Source organism: Pogona vitticeps, chromosome 4 (assembly GCF_051106095.1).
Source record: "Pogona vitticeps strain Pit_001003342236 chromosome 4, PviZW2.1, whole genome shotgun sequence".
In the NCBI taxonomy this organism is placed as follows: Eukaryota; Metazoa; Chordata; class Lepidosauria; order Squamata; family Agamidae; genus Pogona; species Pogona vitticeps.
In genome coordinates this window covers 672,128-699,194 of record NC_135786.1, presented here as the reverse complement: position 1 = coordinate 699,194, position 27,067 = coordinate 672,128, and the positions used below count along the sequence as shown (strand labels likewise).

Below are 27,067 nucleotides of genomic sequence, written 5' to 3'. Positions count from 1 at the left end.
CCTGTCCTTCCTTCGGCCGGGGCCACCGATCAGGCCCCTGGACACCCTGGCGGGGCGCGCCGGCTCCGGTCGCGGCCGCTGGGGAGACGGAGAGAGACTCCCCCCCCCGCGCCGCCCGCCCGCCCCGGATCCTGCCAAGGGGAGTTGGGCCGCCCCGTGGCAAGAACACCTTGAGACCGAATGGGTGGGATGGCCTCTCGTGGTCAGAGCCAAACCTGCCACGGCCCTGCGCCCACCCCACAGGGTGTGTGTTGTGTTTGTGTGAGAGAGAGAGAGAGAGAAAGAAAGAACAAAGCACCAGGCTTCGTGGACTCCCAACGCATCTGCAAGGCTTGACCCCCCCCTCCTTCCTGCAACCGCCTCCCTTTCGTGCCAGTCTTAATCCCGACCTGCAAGCTACCCCCGCCCCCCCTCACCATCCTGACCTGCAGCCCCAGCTCCTTGAGGACCTCCTTTCGGCCCCGGCCGGCCCCGGGACGCTTTTGGAGCCCAAGGCGTCGCAGAAGGCTGCGCGCGTGCACCGAGCGCCCTCCGGAATCAGGGCCGGCGGGGGGGGGGGGGCGGAGGCTGGTGCGTGGGTCCCTCCGCACTGGGGGTGGGCAGGGGCGCCCTCTCCCCCCCCCCAAGAGACGCAGCTCTGCCCGAGCGGGCGTTTGGGGCCCCAAAGGGCTCCGGGGGCGGCGGCCGGAGGGGGGAGAGCAGGACCCTCTGCCCGCCCGCCCGCCGTCTGGACCTCCGCCTTGCCGCGGGGACGGGGCCCACAGGAGGCGGTGACGGCGGCCCCTCCGAGCCCGGGGGAGCCTCCGGGAGCCAACGCGTTTCTTAAAATAAACCCTGATCGAGACCGGCCCGGACGCAGCTGCCATGGCAACCGCAGCTTTGGCTCAGAGCCGGCAGGATGGCACCGCGCGTCTCGGGGCGGAGCGCGCCGGGGTGGGGGTGGGGGGAGGCGGGCGCGCGCGCGCGCGAGCGAGCTGTCCGCAGCTCTGCGGCCAAGGCGAAGTGCGCGCCTCGTCCGCCCCGGCGAGCCCGGCCCCCGGCGGCAGGGGGCGCCCTCTCCCCTCCTCTCCCGCGGGGGCTGTGCGGCGAAGAGAAAGGCCTTTTTGTGGGGCGGGGCGCCTTCATGCGTGCGTTTGTGTGCATATACACACGTACAGTGCGTGGAGGGGCACTGCAAGACCGAAGGGAATACGGTAATCTCTCTCGCCCTCTCGGTCCGGAAACGACCCGCTTCAGCCGCTGAGCGCTTGGCATTTCTGGACTCCGGGTGTTCGTGCATGTGAGCGCGCGTGTGCGCGCGTATCCCCATCTGCCATCTCCATGGCAACCAGCTGCTCAAGGAGGCCCTCTCGTTTCCAGGGCAACGAGGCCGCCTGCCTTCCCTCGTTTTCTGCTGGATGGCTCCCCCATCTTTCTTTCCGGGGAAGCGCAGAGGAGGGACGGGGCCGGTGGAGCAGCGCAGGTGGGCCGGTGGGCGCAGGTGGGGCGGCCGGCCGACCTCCGGCCCACGCGCTGGGCCGCCTCCAAGGCTGCCGGTTCGTGCTCTTGGCCCCACTGGGGCCTGAAGGAAGGCGCCCTCCTCCTCCTGGGGGGGGGGGGTCTCCTTCTCCCCGTCTCCGCCGCCAGCGGACTTGCAGGGGCTTGGCGCGGGGGAGCGGCGGGGAAACTCACCGGCCGCCTCGTCGAGGTTCAGTTCTCGGGGCAGGACAACGGAGAAGGGCGGTTTCCCTCTGAGCAGATGCAGAGCGCCTTTCCTTCGCCTGTGGAGCCTCCCCCCCCCCCCGTATCTGCGCCCGGAGCTTCCCAGAGAAGGATCTGGCCTTCATAAAGGCTTGAGCCCCCGCCCGAAAGAAGTGCCCCGGTACTCGGCAGTGGGGCGTGACGCTCTGCACGTCCGCAGAAGTGCTCTTGGGCGCCGCTGCTGAAGCCAAGGCAAAAGTTGGCCGAGGCAGGCCCGAAGAGGGGCGAGACCTCTGCCTGCCGCGGGGATGGGGGTGGGGGTGGCGGAAGCGGGTGGGGAGCCGAGCTGGGTGTGGGGGAGAAAGTCTTGCGCTCCAGAGGGACTGAGCCTCAAACGGGCTGAAGCCCCCTTTTGCTCATTAAAAAGCTCCTCCCCACCGCTTCCAGCATGCACGCGTCCCTTTGGAACAGGAGCGATGGCGCCGCACTGGGGGGGGTGGACCGCCCCTCGCCGCGAGCGGGCGCTCACCTACAGGCGCATCGGGCCACGCGAAGGAGTTTTGCGCGATGGGGCGCGGAACTCCCCCTCCCCACCCCCTGGCCCTGGGGACGGCCCTGCCCTGCCCTGCCACCTCTCTCCCTGTCACTTTCTCTCTGCGCCCGCGCGCGTGCATGCGTGAGAGAGGCTCCGCGCATTGCTTGCGCCCGCGGCGGGAGGTCCGGCTATAGTTGAGGGGGGGTGCAGGAGGCCGGAGGCGAGGGCTTTGCTGCTGGGGCGCCTTCTCAGCCACGTCCCGGACGGTGTGAGTCTCCTCTGCAAGGTCGTCGCTGGGCCGAGGAGCGGGGCGGGCCGGGGGAGAGGGACCGGCAGTGCCGGAGGGGCTTCCTCCTTCCCAGGTCCCTCCCTGTGGGAAACTCTGAAACGCAGCCCAGCCGCCGGAGGAAAAGAGGAGGAGGTTCCTAAGAGGGGGGCTAGAGGGGGCCCGGAGCGCCCGGCCTCTCTCTCACCTCCGAGGTGGAAAAGCATCCCTCTCGGCCCGCAGTGCCCCAAGCAGAGCCCAAAGGGGAGGCCGCTTGGTTGGAGAGGCGGTGTGGGCGCGTGGGCGGGGAGGGGCGAGGAACCCCCAGGGCCGCCTCGTTCAGCTGCACCGGTGAGTTGTGATTTCAGGTGTCAGGCCGAAGCAGGACGGGCTCCCGGGAGATCCTCCCGCGCCCCCCCCGCCCCCGCCGGGAGGACTAGAAGCTCTTTTCCTGCCTTAATTCACACTTTCCTGTGAAGCTCTGAAGCCCAGCCTTCAGCGGAGTCCAGCGGCGGGACAGGAGGGAGGGAGGGAGGGAGGGAGCAGCCCCCACTGCCGGCCACCAGAGGCGATCCTTCTCCGGCAGGAGGAGGTTGCGCTGCTGGCGCCGGCCCCATCTCTCTCTCTCTCTGTATATGTGTGTGTGTGTGTAGGTGTGTGCCTGCCTGGGGCTCTGGCTGAAGGAGCTGTGAATGGTGTGGCAGCACCTCTGATGAAGTGTGAGCGGAAGCTTCTCCCAGGTGACGGCCTGGGTGTGTGTGTGTGGGGGGGTGAGGGGTGGCAACGGGCTGGCGAGCCCGTTCCAGGAGCTGGGAGGGGGACAGCTGCTGCCCAGAGGCCTGGCCAAGGGCTGGAAGAGGTCAGCGACAGGCAGGCCTCTGCGGGGGCAGCCCCGACCCCACCCAGGGGCCCAGGGGCCTGAGCTGTGAGCCAGTAGCAGCCAAGGAGGAGCCTGGTGGGCAAAGGGAGCAGCGAGGCGGGGGGGGGGGCTTTGGATCAAACAGGGCTGCTGCCTAGGTGCCCCTGGGGGGGGGGGAGAGAGCACCTGACCTGGAGACGAGGGGCAGAGAAGGCAGCCGGCCTGGGGTGTGTGTGTGTGTGTGTGTGCTTAGTCTCACCTGATAGAAGGAGGCCACCCTTCCCCTCGTGGGCCTGCTGGGCGGCAGCCTTCCACCCTGCACTGCCGCCACTGCCACCCACCACCCTGCCTCCTCTTCCTCTTCCTCCTCCTCCTTGCCTGGGGGTGGCAAAAAGGCAGAGTAGAGTACACCGGCCCCAGCCCCACCACCCCAGGCAATAGCGAACCCAAGAGGGAAGCCAGCTGCTGGAGGGCAGCTCTCTGAATGTCCCACCGTGTGGCACCACCGTCGCCTGAAGGGTCCGGGATGCCGGGCTGGGGGTGCCCTCTTTGAGGAAGAGATGCTCTGAGTCACAGAATTATTATTATTATTATTATTATTATTATTATTATTATTATTATTATTATTATTATTATTATTATTATTATTATTATTATTATTATTATTATTATTATTATTATTATTATTATTATTATTATTATTATTATTATTTATTTATTTATTTATTTATTTATTTATTTATTTATTTATTTATTTATTTATTTATTTAACTTATACCCCGCCTATCTGGCCCACTGGACCACTCTAGGCGGCTTCTGGGTGGTCAGGCCTGAGCTGAGGAAAGCGGCCATTCAGGTGTGAGTAGGTGAGGGGCAGTGTGTGCATGTGTCCATCGGTGTGCAAGTGAGTGTGTGTGGCTGCATGTATATGCCCCTCTGCGAGTGGATGCTGCTGAGATGCTGGCAGCTTCTGAACCAGAGGGACATCGGAGGGCTATTGCACACCTGAGCCAGCTTCGGTTTGCTTCTCTTGCATGGCACTTTCTTTTGAGAGGGGGCGGGGTGAGCAGCACAGTGGCGTTTCTCCCAGGGAGAAAGGGTCAAATGGCCTCTGTCTGTCCCATCAGAGTTCCAGGGGCCAAACGGGCCACAGTTTCCAGCCCCGTTTCCCACCTTGGATTGTTGGATGCTTTCAAAACTGCACCTCCCTGCCTTGGGGCTAGCACCAGCCCCTTGCTGCCTCCAGCTGGAGCAACCAGCACCTCTCCAATGGCATGGAGGTCAAGAGGCAGCGACCCCGCCTTTCAACCAACTGCCCAGGGCTCTGAGTGCATCAGAGCTGCTGGTCTGAGGTCACCCCTGGCTTCATCCTAGCCCATGTTCCCTTGGCTGGAGTCATCATTCCAAAGCGCTGTTTGGCTGGAACTGCCAAACTGGCAAGCACAAATCCTGAATGCAAGCTTGTAATTTAACTGATGGCCTGTGTGCTCTCCGTGTGCTGCTGCCCTGGACCGGCTGCAGCTTAGACAAGTCAAAGAAAGAGGGCCAGGCCCGTGGAGAGTGATGGGCCCCCGGGAGCTCAAGGAGACCCTTTTCTCTTCATTGTCCAGCACCCAGGAGAGGAGAGGAACCTGACCTTGGTTGTGCTTTGTTGGAAGTCAAAGTGAAGATATCCTTGGTGGAGACGCAGCTGCAGGAAGGATGGGGAAAGCCGCTCCTGGGGAAAAGGCTGGCCGTTCTGTGCTCAGGCTCCTGCGGGAAAGGGAATGAGAAGTGAAGGCAGAGAGTCTTCCGCCTCGTTTTCTGTACAGCTGTGGCAGGAAGACTGGAGCTTGGAATTCTGTGTGCAGTTTCAACTTCATCTCAAAAAGCACACTATGGAACTGAATGGGACAACCAGGAGGAAGGGACCATTGTTAGACGCATGTTTATGGCAACCAGCTGCAATATTTAAGAGGAGCCTCTGTGTTTGGATGAAGTCTGAAAACCAGGTGCTGAGAGCCAAGCAAGCAGTGGAGACCAGCCAGAAGGCTATTTGGATATTCGTCCCTTCCTTCCTCTCCTTGGCCCTGAGACCGAATCTTTGCCCACACAGACAGCCTTGGAAGTCTCTGACTAGCTTAAAAACTAGCAGAAGGCGGCAGCCCTCCTTCTGGAGAACCTTCTGGGTGGAAGGTTCCCCTGCTATCCAGGCCCGTTTCTTTTGGTTGGTGGTGATGCAAACACCCTGACTGGCAGTTACCTTAAATTAACAAAGCCATTTGCAGATCAGTTGTTGGGCCAAACACTTCCTTGCATGGGTGGTTTCTCACGAGTAGACATGGTCTAGAGGGGCGGGGTAAAAATCAAATAAATAAATAAGTAATAAATATCACCTTGGGTTTCCAGATGTGCTGGGACTAAAATCCCCAGAAGCCTTGCTTGGCCACTGCCTGTGCATCTGGGGATCCAACGTTGGGAATCCCTGATCTAGAGGCTGTCTTCTTTGGGGGCCCTTTCCCTTGGGTTCAGCCAGAGTGGCTCTACCTTGGCTGAACCCAAGGCTGTGGATTTCCAGGCTGTTCAGCTGCACAAACTCTTCAGCATCTGTCTTCTCTTCCCTGGCTTGTAAATGCTCCATCAGTTTTGTCATCATCACACTGGCCGAGCCTTTCCCAGCCAAGGACAGGCACACATGGACACGGCGTGGGCACAGGGTCCATTGTCCAGGGCAGAATAAGTGCCATGATGGCCTTGGCCAGGCCCATGCCCCCTGCTGTTGGGGCCGCCGGGCGAATGGTATGGGGTGCGTCATCAACCTTGCAGGCTGGGAAGAAGGTAGCCAGTCCTTGACAGACAGGGCGATGGCATGGCAGGCCCACAGAGAACCACACAAGGGTCTGGCTCGGGCACGTGGCCCAAAAGACAAGGGTGCCGTGGGCAAATCAGCACTCTGAGTGGAGGGGCTGTTTCTCTCTCTCTCCCCCCCCCGCAGAGTCAGTCTCTCTACCAGGGCCCCCTCCTGGCACTGCCTTTCCCACGTGCCACCCCAACACCCTCACAGGCCCTTGGCATCTCTGGTGTCAGTGGGGGGGCAGCGCTGTGTGCATGCACGTCATTAGGGCTGTTCTGTGTCGCGCCCATGGATGGGCCATGGAGGTTGGGGCAGACCTGGTGGCTCTGACCGTCCAGAGCCAGAGGGAGGCTGGAGACCCATCACTCAAAGGGTGTTCAGCCCCCCCCCCCGCATGCTGCCCTTGGCTCAGCAGAGGAAACTGAAGAGCGCCCACGCTGGCACACGGGAAGGAGGCATCAAGGGGGGGGAGGTGCCCATTCTCGGCCAGCAGAAAGGAAGGCCTTTGGAAATGGAGCCCTAATCCTGGGATTATAGGATTAGGTGTTTTTCACGTGCGCCTCTCATTCCCTGCCTCTACGCGTGTGCCCCCCCTTTCTGAACAAGTGGATCTTTCTTTGCACTTTCACTCTTCTTAGTGGGGGGTGGGGGGCAGCCAGGAGAGTGGGGGCTGCTTATGACAGGCAGGGAAAGAGGGGTTCCTGCTGAGCTGCTGGAGATGCAACCAGGAGGGACAGACAGTGCTTTGGCCGGAGGGGCCCCTGCACTCTGTTCGGGCTGCCTTTGCTGCTCTGTGCCGCCTGGCATATTTATCATTATGTAACCATTTATTTAATAATTGCTTGTGGGCGGGGGAAACTGCCATTGCCCCCCCCTTCCGAGTTTCCTCTGCCCCTCTTTAAGAGAAGATCGAACAAGCAGCCCGGAGGCTAGCTCAAAGCAAAAAAGCGCTGGTTCGTTCAGGTCTCTGTTCCTGCAGTGGTGGGTCAGCAGGGCCGGACCCCAAACCCTCCCCTCCCTCTTGGCCTCTTGGCACCTTCCCTTGCTGGCATTCTGGGTCTGGACACAGACATCCTGTTGAGCCCTCATGGCCAGGAGCTGCTCCCAAAAAAAGGCTCTCCAGTCCACACCTTTCTTGAGTCTCATAGGCTTTGAAAGCAGGGGGGGAGAGAGTCGGTTTGCCTTCCCCAGCCGTTGGCATTCAGAGGCCCTTGGCCACCGCCTCCGCTGGGGGTGAGATATAACCATCTTGAGCCGTGACCACTCATGCCGCTCTCCTCCTCGAGTCTGCTGAATCCACTTTTGAAGCGGCCCGTGTTGGCAGCCCATCGCAGTGTCTTGTAGCAGGGAGTTCCATGGCAGCTCTGCACTTTGAGGAACAGTCTTTGCTTTGTGATGTCCTGAATCCCCCACTCTTCACAGGTTAAGAGTTGGGACCTATTTGGCTTAAGGCTTTTGGGGGGGGGAGGGAGGAAAGCCCCTCCTTAGGCAGAGTTTTATCATGTCCCCCACCTTTCCCCCCCCCAGACTGGAAAGCCTCCAAAGAGTTTTCCCCACTCAATATTTGCACTTTTCCCTTTTCTGCACCCTTTTCTGCTCCATGCCTTTTTTTGAGGGGGAGGGGCGGTGATATGTACAAGACATAGTTTTGCAAGCTGGAGTTGGTATGAACTGAACCATACATTTGAAGAAAACCACGGATCTGCCTCATCCCTGACATGGAATCTACTTTTCTTACAGCAACTGAGTGCTTATCTGTGGACCTACAACCTCACATTTTTTTTTCCTGGTCAGCCGCCAGCAGCTCCAAGCCATTGTGAAGGGTGTGATTTCTTTTGCCCCAGTGCAGTCTGTTTTTCATTTGCCTCAATTGAAATGTAATTAATTAATTAATTAATTATCCCGCCTATCTGGTCTTTCGACCACTCTAGGAGGCTTTCAGATACATACATAAAATGACAAATAAATATTACACAAAAAGTTATTACCTTAAATAACAGATTCTAAAAGATGGAAAGAATAAAAACAAATAAACTAAGTAAAGAAAAAAGATCAAGTATTGACTGGAGGGAAGGCCTGCATGAAAATCCATGTTTTTAGTTGTTTTTTTAAAGATACCCAGCGACGGGGCCGCACAAATCTCCGGAGGAAGATTGTTCCAGAGGCGAGGGGCTACTGCTGAGAAGGCCCGGTTTCTTGTTTTTTCCTTCCAGGCCTCCCTTGGTGTCAGGCCCCTCAACCTCACCTCCTGACTCGATCGAGTGACATGGGTAGATCTTGGTGGGAGTAGGCGTTCCACCAGATATCGAGGCCCTAAACTGTTTAGGGCTTTGTACGTAAGCATCAAGACTTTGAAGTCAATGCAGAACCGAATGGGCAGCCAATGCAATGCGGCCAGAATAGGAGAAATATGATGGTGTTTTCTCGCTCCACTAAGGAGCCTGGCCGTCGCATTCTGCACCACTTGCAGTTTCCGCATCAACCTTTCATGTCAGTTCCTCCCATTCGGAGAGGTCGTTCGGGAGCTCTTGGCTCTTTCTCTTTTTGTTTTAGAGACTCTCAATAACTTGGTTCCTTTGGTCTAGATCATTTATGAACAAGCGAGGAAGCGCAGGTCTTCCCAGGACAGGTGTGCCGTTCACCTCCCTCCGTTGTGAGAGGCAGCGATTCAGGCTCACTCTCTGGTTTGGTTCCCAAAGAATCTCAGCTTGTGGGACAGTTACTGTCGGCGAGACACGTAGTGGGACACAAGGGTTTTTAGAAGTAAGAATGGCCTGCAGTCCACTCTGCCGCAGCTCTCATGTTGCCATGAAGGGCATTTCCAGCCACAAACCCATTCACAGAGTTTCTGCCTGTGATTTCGGGCATGCTGGTGGGACCTTTTGACACTGATTGGTTTTTAATCCTTAACCGTCGTTCCCTCTTGCCATTGTCGTACTGTAAACAATAAACATGATAGCAACGTTCTTGTGAAGGTGTCCTTCTCAGCAACAGTGGACTTTCTCTTTCTGTAATGGTGCTACTCAGGCTCCTGGACAGAGTGCTGTGGTGTTTTTTTAAACACCTGAAGTCACTACTTTTAATTGGGTGCTGATCCATAAGACTGCGTAGGAGTGTTTGATGAGAGACCTTGTGAAACCCTTTTGAAAGCCCAGGAGAACAGTATCTGTTGGACCATCTCAAACTCAAAGAGGTCTAACTAAGCGTTTGCGATGTCTTGCCGTGGCAAAACCGCATTGATTCTTTTCCAGTAAGACCGGTCTTGCTGTCTGCTTCATGATTTCACCCTCAGGAGTGATTTTCATGTCTTCACTTGGCACAGATGGTTAACTAACCAGCCTGTAATTTCCTGGGTGACACATGAGTTCTTTTTGAAATACTAGTAGCATGACAGCAGCTATCCCAACCGCGAGCTGTGGGTCTCCGGCTTCAAGGGAAGTGGAGTTCAGACTCCCCCACTCTCAGGCTGCCTTTCATCTCTACAATTATCTAATTCTCCGACTCTTGTTTTCCACAGGCTGATGTTAGGGACATGTTACGGGCTTGGTTTGGCTTGGTTTTTTGGAAGACCTGTAGTTGCTCACTTGAGGTGGTGTTCCTATTAAAGACTTTCTCTGTGTTTGCTTAGTTGTTTTTGATTTCAGTTACTAGTAAGATCTAGAACCTCATTTCTTGCCAGCAAAGTTTGGCTTTCTTCCTTAGACTCCCTTCCGAAAAGGTGGAGGTGTCTACCCTTCATCTTCCACGAAAGGGACAGACTCAAGGAACCTGGTCAACTTCCCTGCCATCTCCTTAACTACTTCTGTTGTTGTTTCTGTTATGTGCCGTCAAGTGACCTCTGACTTATGGTGATGCTACGAATGAGACATCTTGAAAATGTCTTGTCCTCAGACGCCCTGCTCAACTCTTGCAAACTCGAGCCTGTGGTTTCCTTCCTTCCTTCCTTCCTTCCTTCCTTCCTTCCTTCCTTCCTTCCTTCCTTCCTTCCTTCCTTCCTTCCTTCCTTCCTTCCTTCCTTCCTTCCTTCCTTCCTTCCTTGTTTTCTCCCTATCCTTCTTTCCTTCCTTCCTTCCTTCCTTCCTTCCTTCCTTCCTTCCTTCCTTCCTTCCTTCCTTCCTTCCTTCCTTCCTTCCTTCCTTCCTTCCTTGTTTTCTCCCTATCCTTCTTTCCTTCCTATTTCTATCCCACCCAGCTAATAGTAGAGCCACTACTCTGGGTGACCAAAAGAGCAACATCAAAATAACATAATCATAAGAATGAATAAAACCAACAAGAACAACAAAATTCAGAAGAATTATAAAATTCAGAAAAGGGGCCATAGTAAACATGATCCTTAAAAGCACAATAACATTAAGCACAGAGAAATTATTTTTAAAAAGTGATAAAATAGGTGAGAGAGACTGACTTTAGAGATCAGTCCGTCTGGTATTTGGTCTCCCTCTTTACCTGCTGCCTTCAGCCTTTCCCTCGTATTCCTTTAACTTTCCTGTCATTTCATAGGTCAACCCGCTGTGCCTCTTCTCTCTTTCTGAGGCATGGGAAACAGTATTTGGTTCTCCTTCTTCATGGGAAGTATCCTCTCTGGACTGTAAGGGTGGCCGTGTATGGCCACCACTTCCATGTCTGCTCATCCAATACCTTGGGCACCCACTCTTGCATGCCGTGGGGGATCAGGGGCACAAAAGAGGAGCCTATCAGAGAGGTGGGACTCCTTCACTCTTGCCCTTCCACAACTGCAAGGCATAAGAGGATAATGGCCAATATTTTTAGTAAATAAATTAACAACAACAACAAAAACACACAGCTGAATGAAGTCCAGGATCTTAAACTTGCTGACTAAGTTGACTTGCTGAAACAGAAGGTGGAGGTGAGTGCAGCCAGATTGCCTAGCTTTGTGAAGACCCCTGAGAGGAAGTTGTAAAACTGTATCTTTTGAACAGAAGAAAGTGAGGAGGAACTAAAGAACCTTGTAATGAGGGTGAAAGAGGAGAGTGCAAAAAACGGTCTTAAACTCAACATCAGAAAAACTAAGATCATGGCCACTGGCCCCATCACATCCTGGCAAATAGAAGGGGAAGATATGGAGGCAGTGACAGAGTTTACTTTCTTGGAGTCCATGATCACTGCAGATGGTGACAGCAGCCACGAAATTAAAAGATGCCTGCTTCTTGGGAGGAAAGTGATGACAAACCTTGACAGCATCTTAAAAAGTAGAGATATCACCTTGCCAACAAAAGTCCGAATAGTCAAAGCTATGGTTTTTCCTGTCGTGATGTATGGAAGTGAGAGCTGGACCATAAAGAAAGCTGACCGCCGAAGAATTGATGCCTTTGAATTGTGGTGCTGGAGGAGCTCTTGAGAATCCCTGGACTGCAAGGAGAACAAACCTATCACTTCTAAAGGAAATCAACCCTGAGTGCTCACTGGAAGGACAGATCCTGAAGCTGAGGCTCCAATACTTTGGCCATCTCATGAGAAGAGAGGACTCCCTGGAAAAGACCTTAATGTTGGGAAAGTGTGAAGGCAAGAGGAGAAGGGGATGACAGAGGATGAGATGGTTGGACGGTATCATTGAAGCAACCAACATGAATCTGACCCAACTCCGGGAGGCAGTGGAAGATAGGAGGGCCTGGCGTGCTCTGGTCCATGGGGTCATGAAGAGTCGGACACGACTAAACGATGAAACGAACGAACGAATCTTCTGAACAAACTGGGAACAGTTCTGAACAGGATTGAAATTGGAAGCCACTGTACCGCCTAAGGAGGGTTTGGAGATGTCCAGGGCAAATCTGTCGCCTTGGGGCCCCTGGATACAACCGTCGCCCCTGGCTTCAATACAAACATGATGCCTACAGTTTCCTGCCACTTATGGTCCTCTGCGAAATAAAAGATACACATGTCAAGCAAAAACAAAAATCTGGAACGCCCTCAGAGTGGATAGCATCTATTACCTTTAATGGAAGAACATTAACCTTTCCCCATTTTTAACAAAGCACTTGGCAATCCAGATTTTATTCCAGAATTCTTTGCACAAGAAGTAACCCCTTTTATAAATTTAGCAGTTATTCTGATCCTAATAATTGCTGACCTATTTGCCTGTCTACCAACAGTTTACAAGTTTATTTACATCAATTATTTCCCAAAATATATATAGTTTCTCAAATGTGGCCACATCCTCACCAACCAACAGAGGAGCAGTATTAAGAGATTCTGCCATTGTGAGAATGTGCTCATTATTGGCCCCTTCTTCTGTGGCCCAAATCCTGTTAGCCTAGTAAAGCTCACTAGAATAAGCCCATTGATTCAATGGGGTTTTAATGTGTCAGCTCCTCTTTAAGTCCCATTGATTCAAACTGTGATTTAGTATGCTAAAGTAAGTTGCATAGAGTAAGCCCATTTAAATCCATTGAATCTATGGACACACTGACTCAGCAAACTTCCACTGATTCAATGGGCCTGCTCTAGTGTAATTTATTATGCTAAGCAACAGGATTTTGGCCAATGAATCAGACTCAAATGAACTCTAGCAACTTATCATTTGCTTGTATTGATTACCCAAAGACATTTGATTCTGTGCCCCACTTACAGCTTGTTGACATTTTGAGTATTTACAAAAGAGATAACAGGATCATTACTATCAAAGTGGAGGACAAAATGCCCTTATCAGACTAGCTATTTTTCAGGGTGATTCTCTGAGCTCTTTCTGGTTCTCTCTGGCTCTAAACCCACTAAAAACCACTAAAAGCTACAAATCTAAGAGAAAAATCCTGTTTCACAATATAAATAGATGATATAATTTGCTAGCTCTGATAAACTGATAAACTGAATAGTCTCTTAAATGTCACCAAGTCTTACATTACAGATACCAAAATTAATCTGGCTATTGATAAATGTACCATTATCCACATGAGAAGAGGCAAATTCTCAGAGAGCAGCAAGTATAGGTTCATTAATGGACACTTTAATTGAATGCTTAAAGGAGAAGAAAACCTATATATATACACCAAGACTCTTGAGATCAGCAAGCCTGCACCCACCCATGCTCTTATAAATAATTTATTTATTGTCATTGTAAGTATATACATGGTACACCCATACAACGAAATTCACACAGGCACCCAGAGACCAAACCCACATGCACATACATAAAAATTCCCCAAACACTCCCCACCCACTAAAAACTGCCCACTAAGAATACAAACATCTACACTGTGTTCTGTGATGAATAAAAGCACTCCATACATGCCTTTGGATGATGGCACCAGTATTTTGATAGGACTCAGGTTTCCCCATTTAAATAATTAAGATCAGTGTACTTCCAGTCAACCATTCCAAATGAATATGTTAATGTTGGAGTTTCCCAGCTATTAATAGCAACGTTTTTTTTCTTTTTGCACTGAGTTCTGTTCTGAGTGCTGCCTTCACTCTATGAAAATATTTGTTCTTTGTGGTTTATATTGAGATTTCTGTGGGGGCCTCTCTCTATATAATGCTTAGAGGAGAAGAAAACCTCTATATAGGTCCCCAGAAGTGGTTTGCCCTTCCCTTCTCCTGCGGTGTGTGGTGCTCTGGGACCCCTGTGCAGCTCACCTGAGGCAGGCTGTCCTGCTGGGAGGCACAGTGAGAAACTGAATCCCTGACCTCTGGTTCTGCTGCTCCCTCTTACTGAGCTATCCATTTAGCTACCTTTGGCATCCAGGCAGTCTAAACCCTTCTTTTGCATCCTTCTTTTCTTATCCAGTTCCATTTCTTCCGTGCAACTCTGCGTACCTTTTTGTTCTGTTCATTTGGGTGAAGATTCTGGTTTCTAAATCTGAAGGAACCTTTCCTCTCTCTGATAGCTTCCTCTACTCTGCTGGTTAACGATGCTGGCGACCTCTCAGACTTCGTGATGCCTTTCCTGACCTGTGATAGCCAACTGAGCCTCCATTGCTGTGGTTTTGAATGGCTGCCAATCCTCCGGGGGGAATAAGAACACGAGTCTCGCTGTTTTGATCTTTTCTTTCATCTTCATTTTTACTCTCCTTTTTAAAGCCTTCCGCTTTTGAAGTCCAGGGTGTTAGACCTCCTTGGCAACTTCACAGCTGCATATAAATGGAACTGCGGGTTGCTTCAGGCACTGTTTCCAGTCAGCTCATCAGCACATCTCACACTCGGTCCGTCCTTGGTGCCGTGGAAGGCGAAAGCCAGAGCGGTTGTTGTGGCCAGATGTCCCAGGCATCAGAAAATGTAGCCCCCGCCCCCCATGTCATGACTGGAATGTGCATTCCTGCAATCAAGGGTGGGGGGGGGAGAGAGAGAGAGTTTGTCCGAGGCACCCCTTGCTACTACCATGTCTCTCTTGGACTTCATGGCCGATCTCAAGATCACCCTGACTGTTCCGCGTAGGGGTGAGAGAGATCCTCTCGCCAGTAGCTAATTACTCTGCTGGATGACCAAAGAAATGGCTTCAGGCTGGTGGTTAGAAGCAGGAGCTGGCTGAAACCCAGATGCCTCACATTTTATAGGCAAACCCACTTGTCTTACTTTAGCTTTGCCTGCTGTAGCTTTAGCAGAGACAAGGTGGGTGGGATGTAGCTGGAGTGCCATGCGGAGATGCCTCCTCAACTAACCATGTTCCGGGGAATGCGTGTGGGTGATGTGGATCAGCTTCCTGGAGAAAGAGGATCGCCACTAGCCTTTCAAGCTCAGGAAACCCACCCCCCACCCCCCACCCCCGGTTATAAATATCTGGCAGTTTAGACCTTGTCCTCTGGACCTCCCAGACAGCAGCCATGGCATTCAGGGTGGGGGGGGGAGGGGGGAGGGCGGCATGGATTTTGTGGCCAAGGGATCTTGAGGAGGCAATGTCTCATTCCAAGGGGGCTCATCGTGGCCCAAAGGGAGGGGGGGTGTTGTTCCACCTGTGGCCAGATCACTATTTGGAAAACACAAAACCGGACCCAGTGTGGCCGAGTGTTGGTGGCCTCTGGACGCCCTCCGAGTGAGACGGACAATTGGGAACTGTTCTCAGTTTTTTTTTCCTAGCCCGTTCTGGTGACAGAGACGGCCCTGGTAGTTCTTGCGGGTTTCTCCATCGAGTGGTCCAGGTGGGTGGAGGACAAGGCAGACTGAATTCTTTTGGCTCGCCTTCCCGGCTCCTGCCTGTGGCACCTTTCTGGGCCCCTTGGCTGTGGTGGACGGCAGGCGGGCATGTCTTGTGGTGTGATGGCGAGACACCCACCCCGGGTCTGTCTCCAGGTCTGGGTGGCATCGCCCACCCCTAGGCAAGGATCAGCAGTGCCACTGGGGGCGGGGGCTTTTCATGGACTCAGTGGAGGCGCAAATGGGGTCCGTGGGCAGAAAGATCTTTGCCTGATTCACCCCTGCCCCCCTGGCTACCTGGAGAAGGCAGAACCTGCCACAGACCCTTTACATGCAGGCGTGGCTGCTCCTGTGCCGTGTACGTACAGCTGGCCTCGAAGGTCACCTGGAAGGTGTAGCTGCTGCAGAAAACAACTGCCCAGTCACTTGTGGAAGTGAATCAGTTGGCGCATAGAACGCCAGCTCTGTAGGTACTGGTTTGGTTACTGGTTATCTAACCATGAAAGCACCATATAGTTTCCCAGAGAGCCCACACCAATGTGAGCCTCTGTCCAGTTCTCAGAGGCCATCTAACGAGTCGGCCCAGTTGGCAGACACAGGAAACGGGGCCTTTGCTGGGTGGCCCCAACACCAGTGGGAGGCTGATTCAGTTCCTTCTTTGTATGTGTGCTTTAAATGACTTTGAAATACTATTCCGTTTGGCCCAAGCTTTTGGTTTTAATATCTACTGCTCAAGGTCCTACTGCAAAATAGTATAGATGTAAGGAAACACTGCACACCATTTTTGCAGTTTTTTCTGGACATTTCTCCATTGCCTGGTGTGTGACTGAGTGCACCATGAAGTGCATGAAGTGGGTGTGTCCAAGTGAACAACAACTGGACAGACTGATCACGGGTAGCAGTTACACAACGTGGGGTTTATGTTGTGCCCACCCAATAGAATTCTGATCATTTAATTATCAGTCACTTTGGTATTCCATTTCTATCCCACCTTCCCTCCAAAGAGCTCATGGCAGCTAACGGCTATCCTCTTTCACACAGCTCTGTCCTCGCAACGGTGCTGCGAGGGAGGCCAGACTGGGAGAGAGGGACGGGGCCAAGCACCGCCCAGAGAGCTTCGCGGCTCCCTGAGAACTAGAAGGTGGACCTGGCTGGTCCGGCACGACTGCCTGAGAGTTCCTCGGAGCACACTGGCCTTATTTTGTTAGGAGGCCATGTTGCTGTTCCTGTAGAGATTAGCCAGTTGTATTTTCACTTTTTTTGCTATGTGATATAACAGTATATTTAATTTGAATGCCTTGTGAGTTTTGTTTTGTTGCGTGTTGTGTCCCTTTGGATATACTGGGATCTGTACCCTCCTGTACAGAACAGCTTCCTACAAGCTGCTTAGGGAGTGAACCATGAAGGGGTGCAGGTACGGCCAAAGAGAGTCCCAAGGGGAGAGTCCCAGGTGGGCACCTCTTGGCATGCCCAGTATTTCTAGGAGGCCCACAAAGCTACCCTTTGCCAGTTTGCCAGCCATGCCCTTCCCTTTGGTCCTCATCCCTCCCCAGAAGACTGGCTGGACGGCCCACTGATCAGAGCTTAGCCCTGCTTGCAGCACTAAGGAGAGGAGCTGCAGGCAGTAATGCAGAGCAGCTGGCCAAGGCCCAAGAGGAAGTGAACAATTAATTACAGCGGTCAAGGAGTAATGAGAGCCAGCCTCAGCCATGATCAGGCTGAGATCCGAGGCTGAAAGGGGAGGGCCCGGCCTCCCTCCCCACTCCCCTACAGAGGCAGTCAAGGCTAGCAGAAGGAATCATCACTTCAGCAGCCTTGGAGTCAAACTGAGATGCACCCTATGTCTGTTGGCTCCCTGCAGGAGCTTGGCCATGGCCACCCTCCATGCCAAGCTGGGCATGGCCAGAAGGCAGGGGAGACAGCAGAGAGTTTTGGCTGCTTCCACCATGGCTGGCAGCCTCTCTCTCACACACATGCACACACACACACACACACACAGAGAAAGAGAGAGAGACAGACAGACAGACAGACACAGACACAGGCACAGGCACAGACACAGACACAGACACAGACACAGACACAGACACAGACACAGACACACACACACACACACACACACACACACACACACACACACACACACACACACACCTGCCCCGAGCCATCAGTGGGCCTGTCCAGAACAGGGCTGGTGAGGGAGAGGGGGGGCATCTGACTTGCCGGCCCTAAGCCAGGGGCGGGAGGGCAGCACCGAAGGCCATGCTGGCAGTCAGTCCCCTTCAGCCTGGGGGGTGGGGGGGAGATCAGGGTACATGCTCCAGTGGGTGCAAAGGACCAGATGAGGTCCCAGAAGTGGCTGGTTTAACACAGGGGAGGTGCTGCTGAGGCAAGAGGCCATCGGAACGGGAAGCCTGCCCTCCCCCTCCTGCAATGTTCAGAGGCACTCAAAGCCTGACATTGTGTTCAGGAGATTTTGGGGGTATAGTTACATAACATAAGAACCTGAGAAGAGCTCTGTGCTGGATCAGGCCAAAGGCCCCTCTGGTCCAGCTCCCTGTCTCTCCCAGTGGCTCCACCTGATGCCTCCAGGAGCACACGAGGCCACGAGATCCCTGTCTCCTGATACACCTCCCTTGCATCTGGCATTTGGAGGTAGTTGTGGTTCTATGAGAGCCAATGTTGTGCAGTGGGCAGAGCATCAGACTAGAGCTGAGGAGATCTGGGTTCAAATCCCCTCTCACCCATGGAATCTCACCGAAGGATGTCATGACTCAAACCACACACCTGGAAGAAACCTTACTAGGGTTGCCATAAGTCTGATGCCGCTTGACAGCACCTCATCATTCCCATGGAGATGGAGAGATGCTCAGCCCCAAGGGAGGCACAGAACATAGGGGGTGAATCGCCCTCCACCCCCTTCTCTTCCTCCATCACCATCCTCAACATTTCCAACACCTTGGTCTCCAGCAGCCTGGGGACCAGCAACTACCCCTGCCCCTGTTCTAGGTGGGGAGGAAGATGGTGGTTGGGGAGGGGGCTCTTTCCCTCTGGCAGGTCCTGGCCAACACCTCTCCCCAGGACAGCAAGGAGGGGCTGCCATGCGAGAGGTCTAGGTTCCAGTTCTGCCATGCCTGCACAGGGATGGAGTCAAACGCTTTTTCCTAGCGGGGGGGGGGACTTGCGTGGACAGGAGGGGGGCTGCTGGAGGTCCGGACTCAATACCAGGCCACACTGCCCGAGTTCCATGTGCGTGTGCCAGAAAAAGGGGGGCATCCCGTTTTCTAGGGCTAGTTTTGCACCATCCTGCCTTCAAAGTGTGTGCCTGCATTGACTTGTGCCGCAAGGATCGCCCCACTTTTTGGAGTGGGGGGAGAAGTAAACTTGGGCTGATAGCCCCCTTCCCTCCGTCTTGCGTTGGGTGGCGGGGGCTACCGGCGCAGGCGGATTGCTGGGGGGCAGGGGGCGAGGTCTGCAAAGCCGCAGTGCCAGCCCCCCCCCCCGATGCCCTAGTTCTCCCTCCTGCCCCCCTCTTGCAGTCCCCGCCGCCGCCAAGCTCGGAGCTGCGCTGCCCTCGGGGGTGGCGGGTGGATCGGCGGAGGCTCGGACTGGCCCCTCCTTCCCCGGCTCGCTTACACCACTGCGCCCCCCGCCCTTCGGGAGATGCCGCCGGAATACGCGATGAAGTGAGGGAGAGGGGCTGCGCGGCACCGGCGGCTGCACAAGGAGGAGGAGGAGGAGGAAGAGGAGGAGGAGGAGGAGGAGGCGCCGGCTCTCGCGCTCCTCTCCGCTCGGCTCTGCACTGCAGCGACGCGGGAGGCGAGGCGAGGCAGGCGGAGAGACAGCGGAGCAGCCGCCGCCGCCCCGAAGAAGCCGCGGAGGAGACCAAGTCGCGGCCGGCCGGCGAGGCAGCGGAGGAGCGCCAGAGCGAAGCCCAGCCCAGCCCAGCCCGGGCGAGCGCAGCCTCGGCCGGCGACAGGCGCCATGCTGAACAACCTGACGGACTGCGAGGACGGCGACGGGGGGGCCAGCCAAGGTAAGCCCGGGGGCTCGCCCCCGCTCCCGGGGGGACCCGCGCATCTTGCGGCCCGCCAACGGCGGCGGCTGCGGCTGTTTTCGCCGGTGAGACTGGAGCGGCAGCGCGCCGGCATGCGCCCCCCCCCGCCGCGCGTCTCCCGGCGCTGTCCAGGGTGCTGGAATGCGGCCGCCGTCCCGCCTGGAGCAGCGCCCCGTCCCAGTCCGGCCGTCGTTATTTCCCCGCTTCCCTCTCCCCCCCCCCTCCGCCCGCCGGTGCCTTTGCCAGAAAATGGCAACTCGCTCGGGAGACATTTTGGCGACGATGCGCAGGAAGAGCGAGTGAGCGAGCGAGCGAGCGAGCGGGGAACGAGGAACGGCCGGGGTCCCTAGCTGGGGTCGCCGACGCTGGCGTTGCGGGAGGAGGACACGGGCGACGCTTCCTAGGGCTTGCCTGGAAGGCACCTGCGCGGGCGGCGCGGGCTCCCGATCCGCCGCCGGCATCTCCTCCAGTCCCCGCCGCCGCCGCCGCCGCCGCCGCCTCCCTCTTCGGCCCGCCCGATGCCCCTGTCCGCGGTGCTGAACTTTCCCAGCGTGCCGCGACTTGGCGGGCGGGCTGAGCTGCCTGCCTGCCTGTCTGCCGGCTGGAGAGCCGCTTCCACGCCAGGAGCGCCTCCAGTTCTCAGGCCCAAAGTGGCGGGCCCCGTGGCGCTGCGTCGGCGGCACTGCCCGCTGGGTCCCTGACGCGGCCGGGCTAGGTTCGCCGAGCGAGGCTGGGAGATCTCTTCCTTGTTCGGCCGCCTGCCCGCCCGCCTGCCCGCTGCTTTCGCGAAGGACCCCCTACTGCAGGCTCAATGCGCCAGGAGCAGCAGCAGCAGCAGCAGCAGCAGCAGCAGCAGCATCGCGCCTCTTGGCGTTTGGAGGGATTCCACACACCCCCGGCGGTCCCCCTTCCTCATCCCAGCACTAGTGCTCCCTGGCAGTGGTCCCTCTCCCCTAATCCCTGGGGTACGGAGTGAGTGGTTGTCTGGGAGTTTTGATGGCTAACTGGGGAATTGGTGAGGCTGCCCCATGCCAGCCTAATGCGGTGTCTGTCTGTCTGTCTGTCTGTCTGTCTGTCTGTGTGTGTGTGTACATGCTCACCGTTGGCAGCGCTGGGCACAGTGCAGAGTAATGGTCTGCAGGTCTCTGCATGGGAATGTGCCAGGATGTCACCAGCTGATGGGGGGAAGGGAGGGCGGGCACGTCCATGGCCTTGCTCCAGTTTCTTCCTTGCAAGGAGTTCGTCAGCCCTGCCCCTTTCCGACGCTGGAGCCCCCCTCCCACGAAGCAACGCTCTCTGCTTTTTGAAGGGGGGAGGGTGCTGAGCTCCCACTCAGGATGGCTGGCTGCCGCAGAGTTTGGGGGCCAGAACTGCAGCAGGAATCTGGTGTGTGAGGTGGGGAGTTGGGAGGGAGGAGAAGCTTCTGGGCAGAAATTCTCTTTGCCAGTCGGTCGGTGCTCATTTGGGCCAGGAATCGCTGGAGACCCTCCTGCGTAGAGCCCTTCTGCTGAAGGGCGGCGTTGCCAAGCCGCTGGGCCCTGCGCTGGCTAGGTCTCCGATTAGGTGGGTCTTGTCTTACTGCCCCACGGGGCACCTGCCTTGGGTGCAGCACTGCAGTGAGCCGGCCTGGCAGAGTTGAGCCCCAACTGCTCCAACCAGCCGAGGGTGTGTTGTGGGCCCTGACAGGGATGTCTGGGGCTGCCCCAGTGCAGGACGGTGGCACTTGATCCAATGTTGTCGACATGCCAAACTCCCAGGAAGCACCGGATGCCGGACCACCTTCAGCATTTAGCAAGTGGCTGGCCCTGAACGTGGCAGCTCCCCCACACTGACCACTCCCTGGGCTGCCTGGAGGAGGAGGACCACCTTTGGGGGGGGGAGACACTAATTGCTTGTGGCAGAGGCCAGTGTAGCTGGTCAGATCCTGCGCAGTTAGAAGCCTGATTTCGGCAATGCTGAGCAGCAGTTGAGAGCCACCTAAGCAAGACCCTGGTTGGCCGCGATAAAGGCAGGTGTGTGCAGGACCTTCTCTGGAGGCCAGGGAAGTGGAGAGCCACAGAAGCGTTGTGCAGTGGAATGGCTGTGGCTTGGGTTGGTCATGAAAGGCCACCGCTGGACAAAGCAGAGTGGCGGCGGCGGCTTCAGTTATTCTCACAGGGACCCCCCCCCCGAGTACCTGCAGAGCCCCGACCCCTCCCTGAGGGAGATTGCTTTGTGGATTAAAGGACTAATGGATGAGACTCAAAGAGGGGGACAAAACAACCAGGTCACTTTTAGGGGTGTGTGCCAAGAGGGGCTGCTGGAGGGGGAGCAATGAGCCCCCCCACCGCACCCCCCTGCACTGCTGTAAGTGTCCTCCTTCCCTCCTCCTCCTGATGGCAGTTGCCACCAGGAAGAAGGGCCAGGGGGATTCTTGGCCCTTTCTTGCTGGGGCCCTGGGAGTCCCTTGCGGGGCAACAGATGGAACATGGGATGGATGGTCAGGGTGGCAGCTGGTGGCCCTGGAGAGCAACCAGCCTCCGCCCTGCCTGTGGTTTGTTCTGTCTGGGCTTGGAATCAGCTGGGAGCCAGCAGCGTGCACCGGGGGGGGGGTGGAATGCAGGGGAGATCCTTGCTAGAGGTGAGGAACAGATTTCTTGGCTCCTCATATGCTCGAATAATAATTAAAGAGTAGTCCCCCTGCAAGGGCACCGCAAAAACCTTGTGCAATCGAATGCTTGTGGCTTGTGTACATTGCAACTGCCCTCCTCCCTCTCTTTCATGGCAGGTCCCTGGCCCAGCCTTCCCCATGCCAGGTTCCTCCAGTTGTGCTTAACTACAGCTCCCATCCTGCCTAGTCAGCAGCACCACGCAAGGAGGACCAGAGCAGACTAGCCTGGCTGGCTCAAGGCCTGAGAGTTGCCTCCTCCTCCTCCTCCTCCTGCCCCCCCCATGTTGCCCCTAGATGTTTTCCTACAAGGAGGAGGGGGGGGGGAGACACCTGTGTTTGGGACTTAGCGTGCGAAGGGGGAGTAGAGGAGTAGGCAGGGGAAACTTGTGTAATGGAGAGACATTAATTGGTGGAGGAGGAGGAGGAGGAGGAGGAGCAGCGGCTTTGCAGGCCCAATACCTTCCTCGTATGCTCAGGAATGTGGGCTGGGGGGGGAGGGAGGGGGGGAGGGACAGATCTGGAAAACCTGCTGAAGCCTTGAGCAGCAGAGGCTGTTTTCCCGGGTGGGGGACTGGGGCGCCGGTCCCTGGAGCTGTGGAGGGTTGGGTTTTGTGCGTGTAGCTGCTGGGAGGGGAGAAGGAGGCTGATCTGGAGCCTGCAAGCTGAGCCAGGCTGATGTTCTTCACAGTCCACCAAGATTGTACGTCACCTCTAGTATTTTTATAGAAAGCAATTAAAAGAGGTAAAGAAGGAGCAAACCTAGTGAGAAAATGAAGCGTGTTACTGCGGTGCCTGGCAGGCTAGCGTTCCTCTTTCTGCCCCATCTCTCACAGCTGGGACAGGGTCAGGGGTCAGGGGAATGATCTCTCTCTCCCTCACAAACACACGCACACACAATGGACAAGATTCTCTCCCTCGCCCCCCAATCTGGTTGGGCCAGCCTCTCTCACCCACCTGGCACAGAATGCCACTGTTGGGCAACCCCACGGAAGCCACCTTCTCCCCAGAGTCACCTGGGAGCAGATGATTCACCACATGAGGCTGGCATCAGGAGAAGGGGCAAAATGTGGGGCCAAAGGCAGGAGGTCCCACTCCAGGGGTCCCTCTTCACGGCCTTGAAGAGACATGGGCATTGGCTGCCCATTCGCTTTCGCATTGACTGCAAAGTGCTGATGATGACGTATAAAGCCCTAAACGGTTTAAGACCTCGATGCCTGCCAGATCACCTTCTCCCACCTAGATCTACCCAAATCACTTGCCCTAGCCAAGAGGGCTGGCTGAGGGCCTGATGCCAAGAAAGGACCGGAAAGAAACCGGGCCTTCTCGGCAGTGGCTCCTCGACTATGGAATAGCCTTCCAACAGATATCCACCTGGTTCCCTGGGTGGGTGTTTTTAAGAGCCAATTAAAAACCTGGCTCTTTAGGCAGGCCTTCCCTCCGGTCAATACTTGATTTTATTTTTATTATAATTTTCTGTTTTCCCATTTTGAGCATTACTAATCACTATTGTTTTGAATTGTTTTTAACCGTTTTAATTTACAGTGTTTAATGGAACCTGCCTGGAGTAGGCTTTGTCTAAAAGGGTGGGATAGAAGTGTAGCAAACAAACAAACAAACAAACAAACTGGCTGGAGATGCCTTTGGGGCTGAGGCAGGTGGGCCCTTCAGCCAGGAGGCTGCTCAGAGAGAGAGAGAGAGAGAGAGAGAGAGCAGTTCCTTCCATCCGTTGTCCCACTGCTCTTTCCATGAGAGGCCTCTCTCCTGCTCACCCAAAGGCCCCCAAGAAGGAAAGGAGAAGCTCATCAGGTGGGCGACGGGGGTGGGGTGGGGGGCGAACCACTGCTCGGTTTGGTGGAGGAAGGACCAAGGGAGTTGGGGAGGACTGGGAAAGGCCGTCACAGAGGCCAGGGGATGTTTCCAGCTGATCATCAGTGGGACCCCTTGGCCCGTGCCTGTTCTGTTGTGGCAAATCCTCAGCAGCACCTCTGGGCTGCCCATGTTGGGGCCAAGCCTGAGCTGGCCAGGAGTCAGGAAGGGAGACCTTGGCCTTAAGGAGAGGTCAGAGGTCCTCCTGGCTGCAGGTAACCTGGCTGACATTGCTTCTGAGTGAAGGGAGTTAGCCCTGTGGCAACAGATTAATATGCAAGGGGAGGGGGGGAGCCAATAAGAGGGGGTGGTCCCCAAGGTGGGATTCAATGTGGAGGGGGGAGAAGGGAGCAGCCCCCAGCTGTGCTGCCCAGTGAAGAGAATGATGCTCCAGGCGTAGGAGATATAAGAGGAGATGGGGGGGGGTGTCGGGCAGTGCCGCTTGCTTGTTGCCTACAGCCTCCATGCCCTCCCTCCCTCCCTCCCTCCCTCCCATCTTGGGTTTGAGGATTATCTGATCTTCACACTGGGGCTGTTGTTTCCCTGCCAGCGATCCAGCGGCCAGCCAGCGTTGCCAGCCAGCCACCGCAGAAAATTAAAAGGCCGGTTCATGTTGAGTGATCCCTGGGGAGGGAGGTGGGGGGGAGGGAGAGAGGAGGAAGCAGCTCTCTCTGAGCATGAATTGAAGAGACAGTCATGCTGCCGAGGAGCCAGGCTGACTCTGTTCCCTGCAAAGCCCTCTTTCGCAGCTGCCTGGACGCAGCCCACTCTCCATCAGCAGTGGTAGGCGACTCCTCCTGCCTGCAGGGATCTCATCTCCCTGGCTGGGCTGTTTGAGATGCTGCCCCCCCATCCCCGCCCCCAGGCAGCTGGACCCACCTGGAGCCAGAGCCAGCAAGAAAAGAGGTTGAGGGTGAGATCCAGGCATTCTTGGTGTTGCAGCCAGTGGCCCCACCCTCCTCCCTCCCACCAGCCCCAATGGGCATCAGCTGCCATTCAGCTGCCCCCCTCCCTCCCAGGAGGGAGAGGCCCTTTCCTCCCCCTTCTTCGGGGAGCATCCCCGCTGAATCCAGTCTGCTTCTGCCGCTGCTGGGGCTCCCCTGTGGCCAAGGGGCTTCTTCAAGGATTTGGGGGCAGCTCCAGTCTTTGCCTCTTCCTTGACCCCCTTTTCTCCTCTGGAGTGCGGGACCGGAGGCTCTCATGGGCAGTGGGCGAAAAGCTGGCCAGTGGAAGGAGAGGCCACTGGAGCCACACAGCCCTAGGCCTTGCTTTTCACCACTGGGACCCTGGGCCACTTTCCGCTGGGCTTTAGTCTGGCCATTCCGTTCTCGGAGCCCAACGCCCTCCAGGTGCCCCCCTCCCGCCCGTGGATCTCAAGCTGGGATGCCGGAGCCGTCTCCCTGACCAAGCCAGGAGTCATCCATCATGCAGGACCCCACCGTGGGCCAGCGGGGCTTAACTCCTTCCTGTCGGGAAGGCGGCTGGGGCTTCCTGGTGCCTCACCCAGAGATCCCAGGGCCCCACTTGTGGGTCCACCTCCCGCCAGGGCAAAGTCCATGCTTACCCCTAAAGCAGTCGCCCCGCCCACCCACCCTCCCGCCCACCCACCCCCCTCTTTCCATGTGCTTGTAGGCAGTAAGGGCTGGAGAGGGTCCAGCTCTGGATTCTTGCACCCAGGGCTGCAGCTGGGCCTTTCAGGCACCTAAGTTGAGGACTGGCAGAGGAAAGTGGAAGCAGGCAGTTGGTTGTGTGAATGCCTACGAGTGTAAGAGGGGCCAGAGCTGAAACCTTCCTCACCCCTAGCGCTGCTACTCTACACTGCCCTCCAAGCCCCAGTGGAAGGTCCCCTCGTCATCCATACTTTGGGTGCACACACAAAAACACACACCCCCACACAGCACAAGTGGTCCCGGTGCTGCCGGGCCTATGTCCACAGGATACGCCTCAGACACAGCTGCAGGACTGCCTGCTCCGTGGGGTGTCCATCTGGCCAATGTGAGGGAAAGGCCTTCGGGAAGAGATGCTGGCAGAGAGGTGCCCTCCCCCTCTCCCTCCCCTCTGTGTCTCTCTGTGTGTGTGTGTGTGTGTGTGTGTGTGTGTGTGTGAGAGAGAGAGAGAGAGAGAGAGAGAGAGAGAGAGAGAGGGAGAGAGAGAGGAATGCTCCAGAATAGAACATTCTTTCTCACACACTTTGTCATGGCTTCTGTGTGAACTTCAGGACCCAGGTCTTCTTTCGAAAGCGCATCCCATTTCTATATGCTTCTGATGGGAAAAGGGAATTGTCAACGAGGCTGTTGTCTCCATGCAATGCCTCTCCCCACCTCTGCCCCACAGGCTGTGAGCTGCGTTTTACCTGCAGTGGTAGAAAACAAATGGGAGCACCAATAGGGGAAACTGGTGCAGAGAGAGAGAGAGAGAGAGAGAGAGAGAGAGAGAGAGAGAGAGAGAGAGAAGGCAAGGATAAAGTAGGTTGCCCCGTTTAAGGGCACAGGGATGGCAGAAGCGTTCCAGAGCTCTTCACAGTGGAGAGAGGCCCCTTCTGACCCAGCCCGCTTTGGCCCCACAGGAGTCAATGAGAGGCCCCGCTGGAAAGTCCAGAGCAGAGACGTGAGCGCCATGCTTCCCACCTGGGCTTCCCAGCCATCAGGAGGCGAACTGGGTGGGGTGGGGGTGGGGATCTCTGTTCCCCTGTGCCCAGTGGCTGCTGATGGCCCCTTTCCTCCAGGCTGGCCTCCGGTCATCTTCCCAGCTGCGTCAGAGGATTTGCGTGGTTCAACAAGGGCCTGTGTGACCAAGGGCTTCCTTTCTCTCCCCTGAATCTCCCATCATTCAACTTCTCGGGCTGACTGCTCTGGCTATTCCATGGGGGAATGTGGGGGGGGGGGAGAGAAGCCACCCACCCCTCCTCTTCCTCCCCCTTGGGGCAGAGGTTGTACCTTTCCTCCTCTCCTGGAATTAGTTCTGACCCTTTCCTGCTTCGGTCAGCTTTCCCTTTCAGGTAGTCAGTGATGGAAATTGAGATTTGCCCCCCTCCTCACCAAAAGAAGTGGCCATTCCAGTTGTGCTGTTGAGATTTCCAGACCCTTTGGGGCTGCCACAGAGATGGTAGGAAACGGCCCCATGGCTGACCTACTCAGGCTGCACACATCCTGCTCACGTGGGTCACACCGCAGATGGGGACTGAGTGCTCCTGACCAGTCTGGGGTGGGGGTGGCCCTTGGCAGGGCCAAAGAAACAGGGG

General features: G+C 56.0%; 1 protein-coding gene across 3 annotated transcripts in view; it reads left to right on the top strand.

The window, feature by feature from the left end:
• SLC12A5 (solute carrier family 12 member 5) overlaps window positions 1–27,067 on the top strand; it is a 111,140-nt gene that overhangs the window by 26,622 nt on the left and 57,451 nt on the right. The window contains exon 1 of one of the 3 annotated variants that reach the window (XM_072996547.2): window positions 18,829–19,289. The exons of the other annotated variants lie outside the window; for them this stretch is intronic. Coding sequence (XP_072852648.2) covers window positions 19,238–19,289 — 52 coding nt within the window. The 5' untranslated portion in view covers window positions 18,829–19,237. Of the gene's footprint in view, window positions 1–18,828; window positions 19,290–27,067 lie in introns of those variants that run through there. 3 annotated transcript variants of the gene reach the window in all.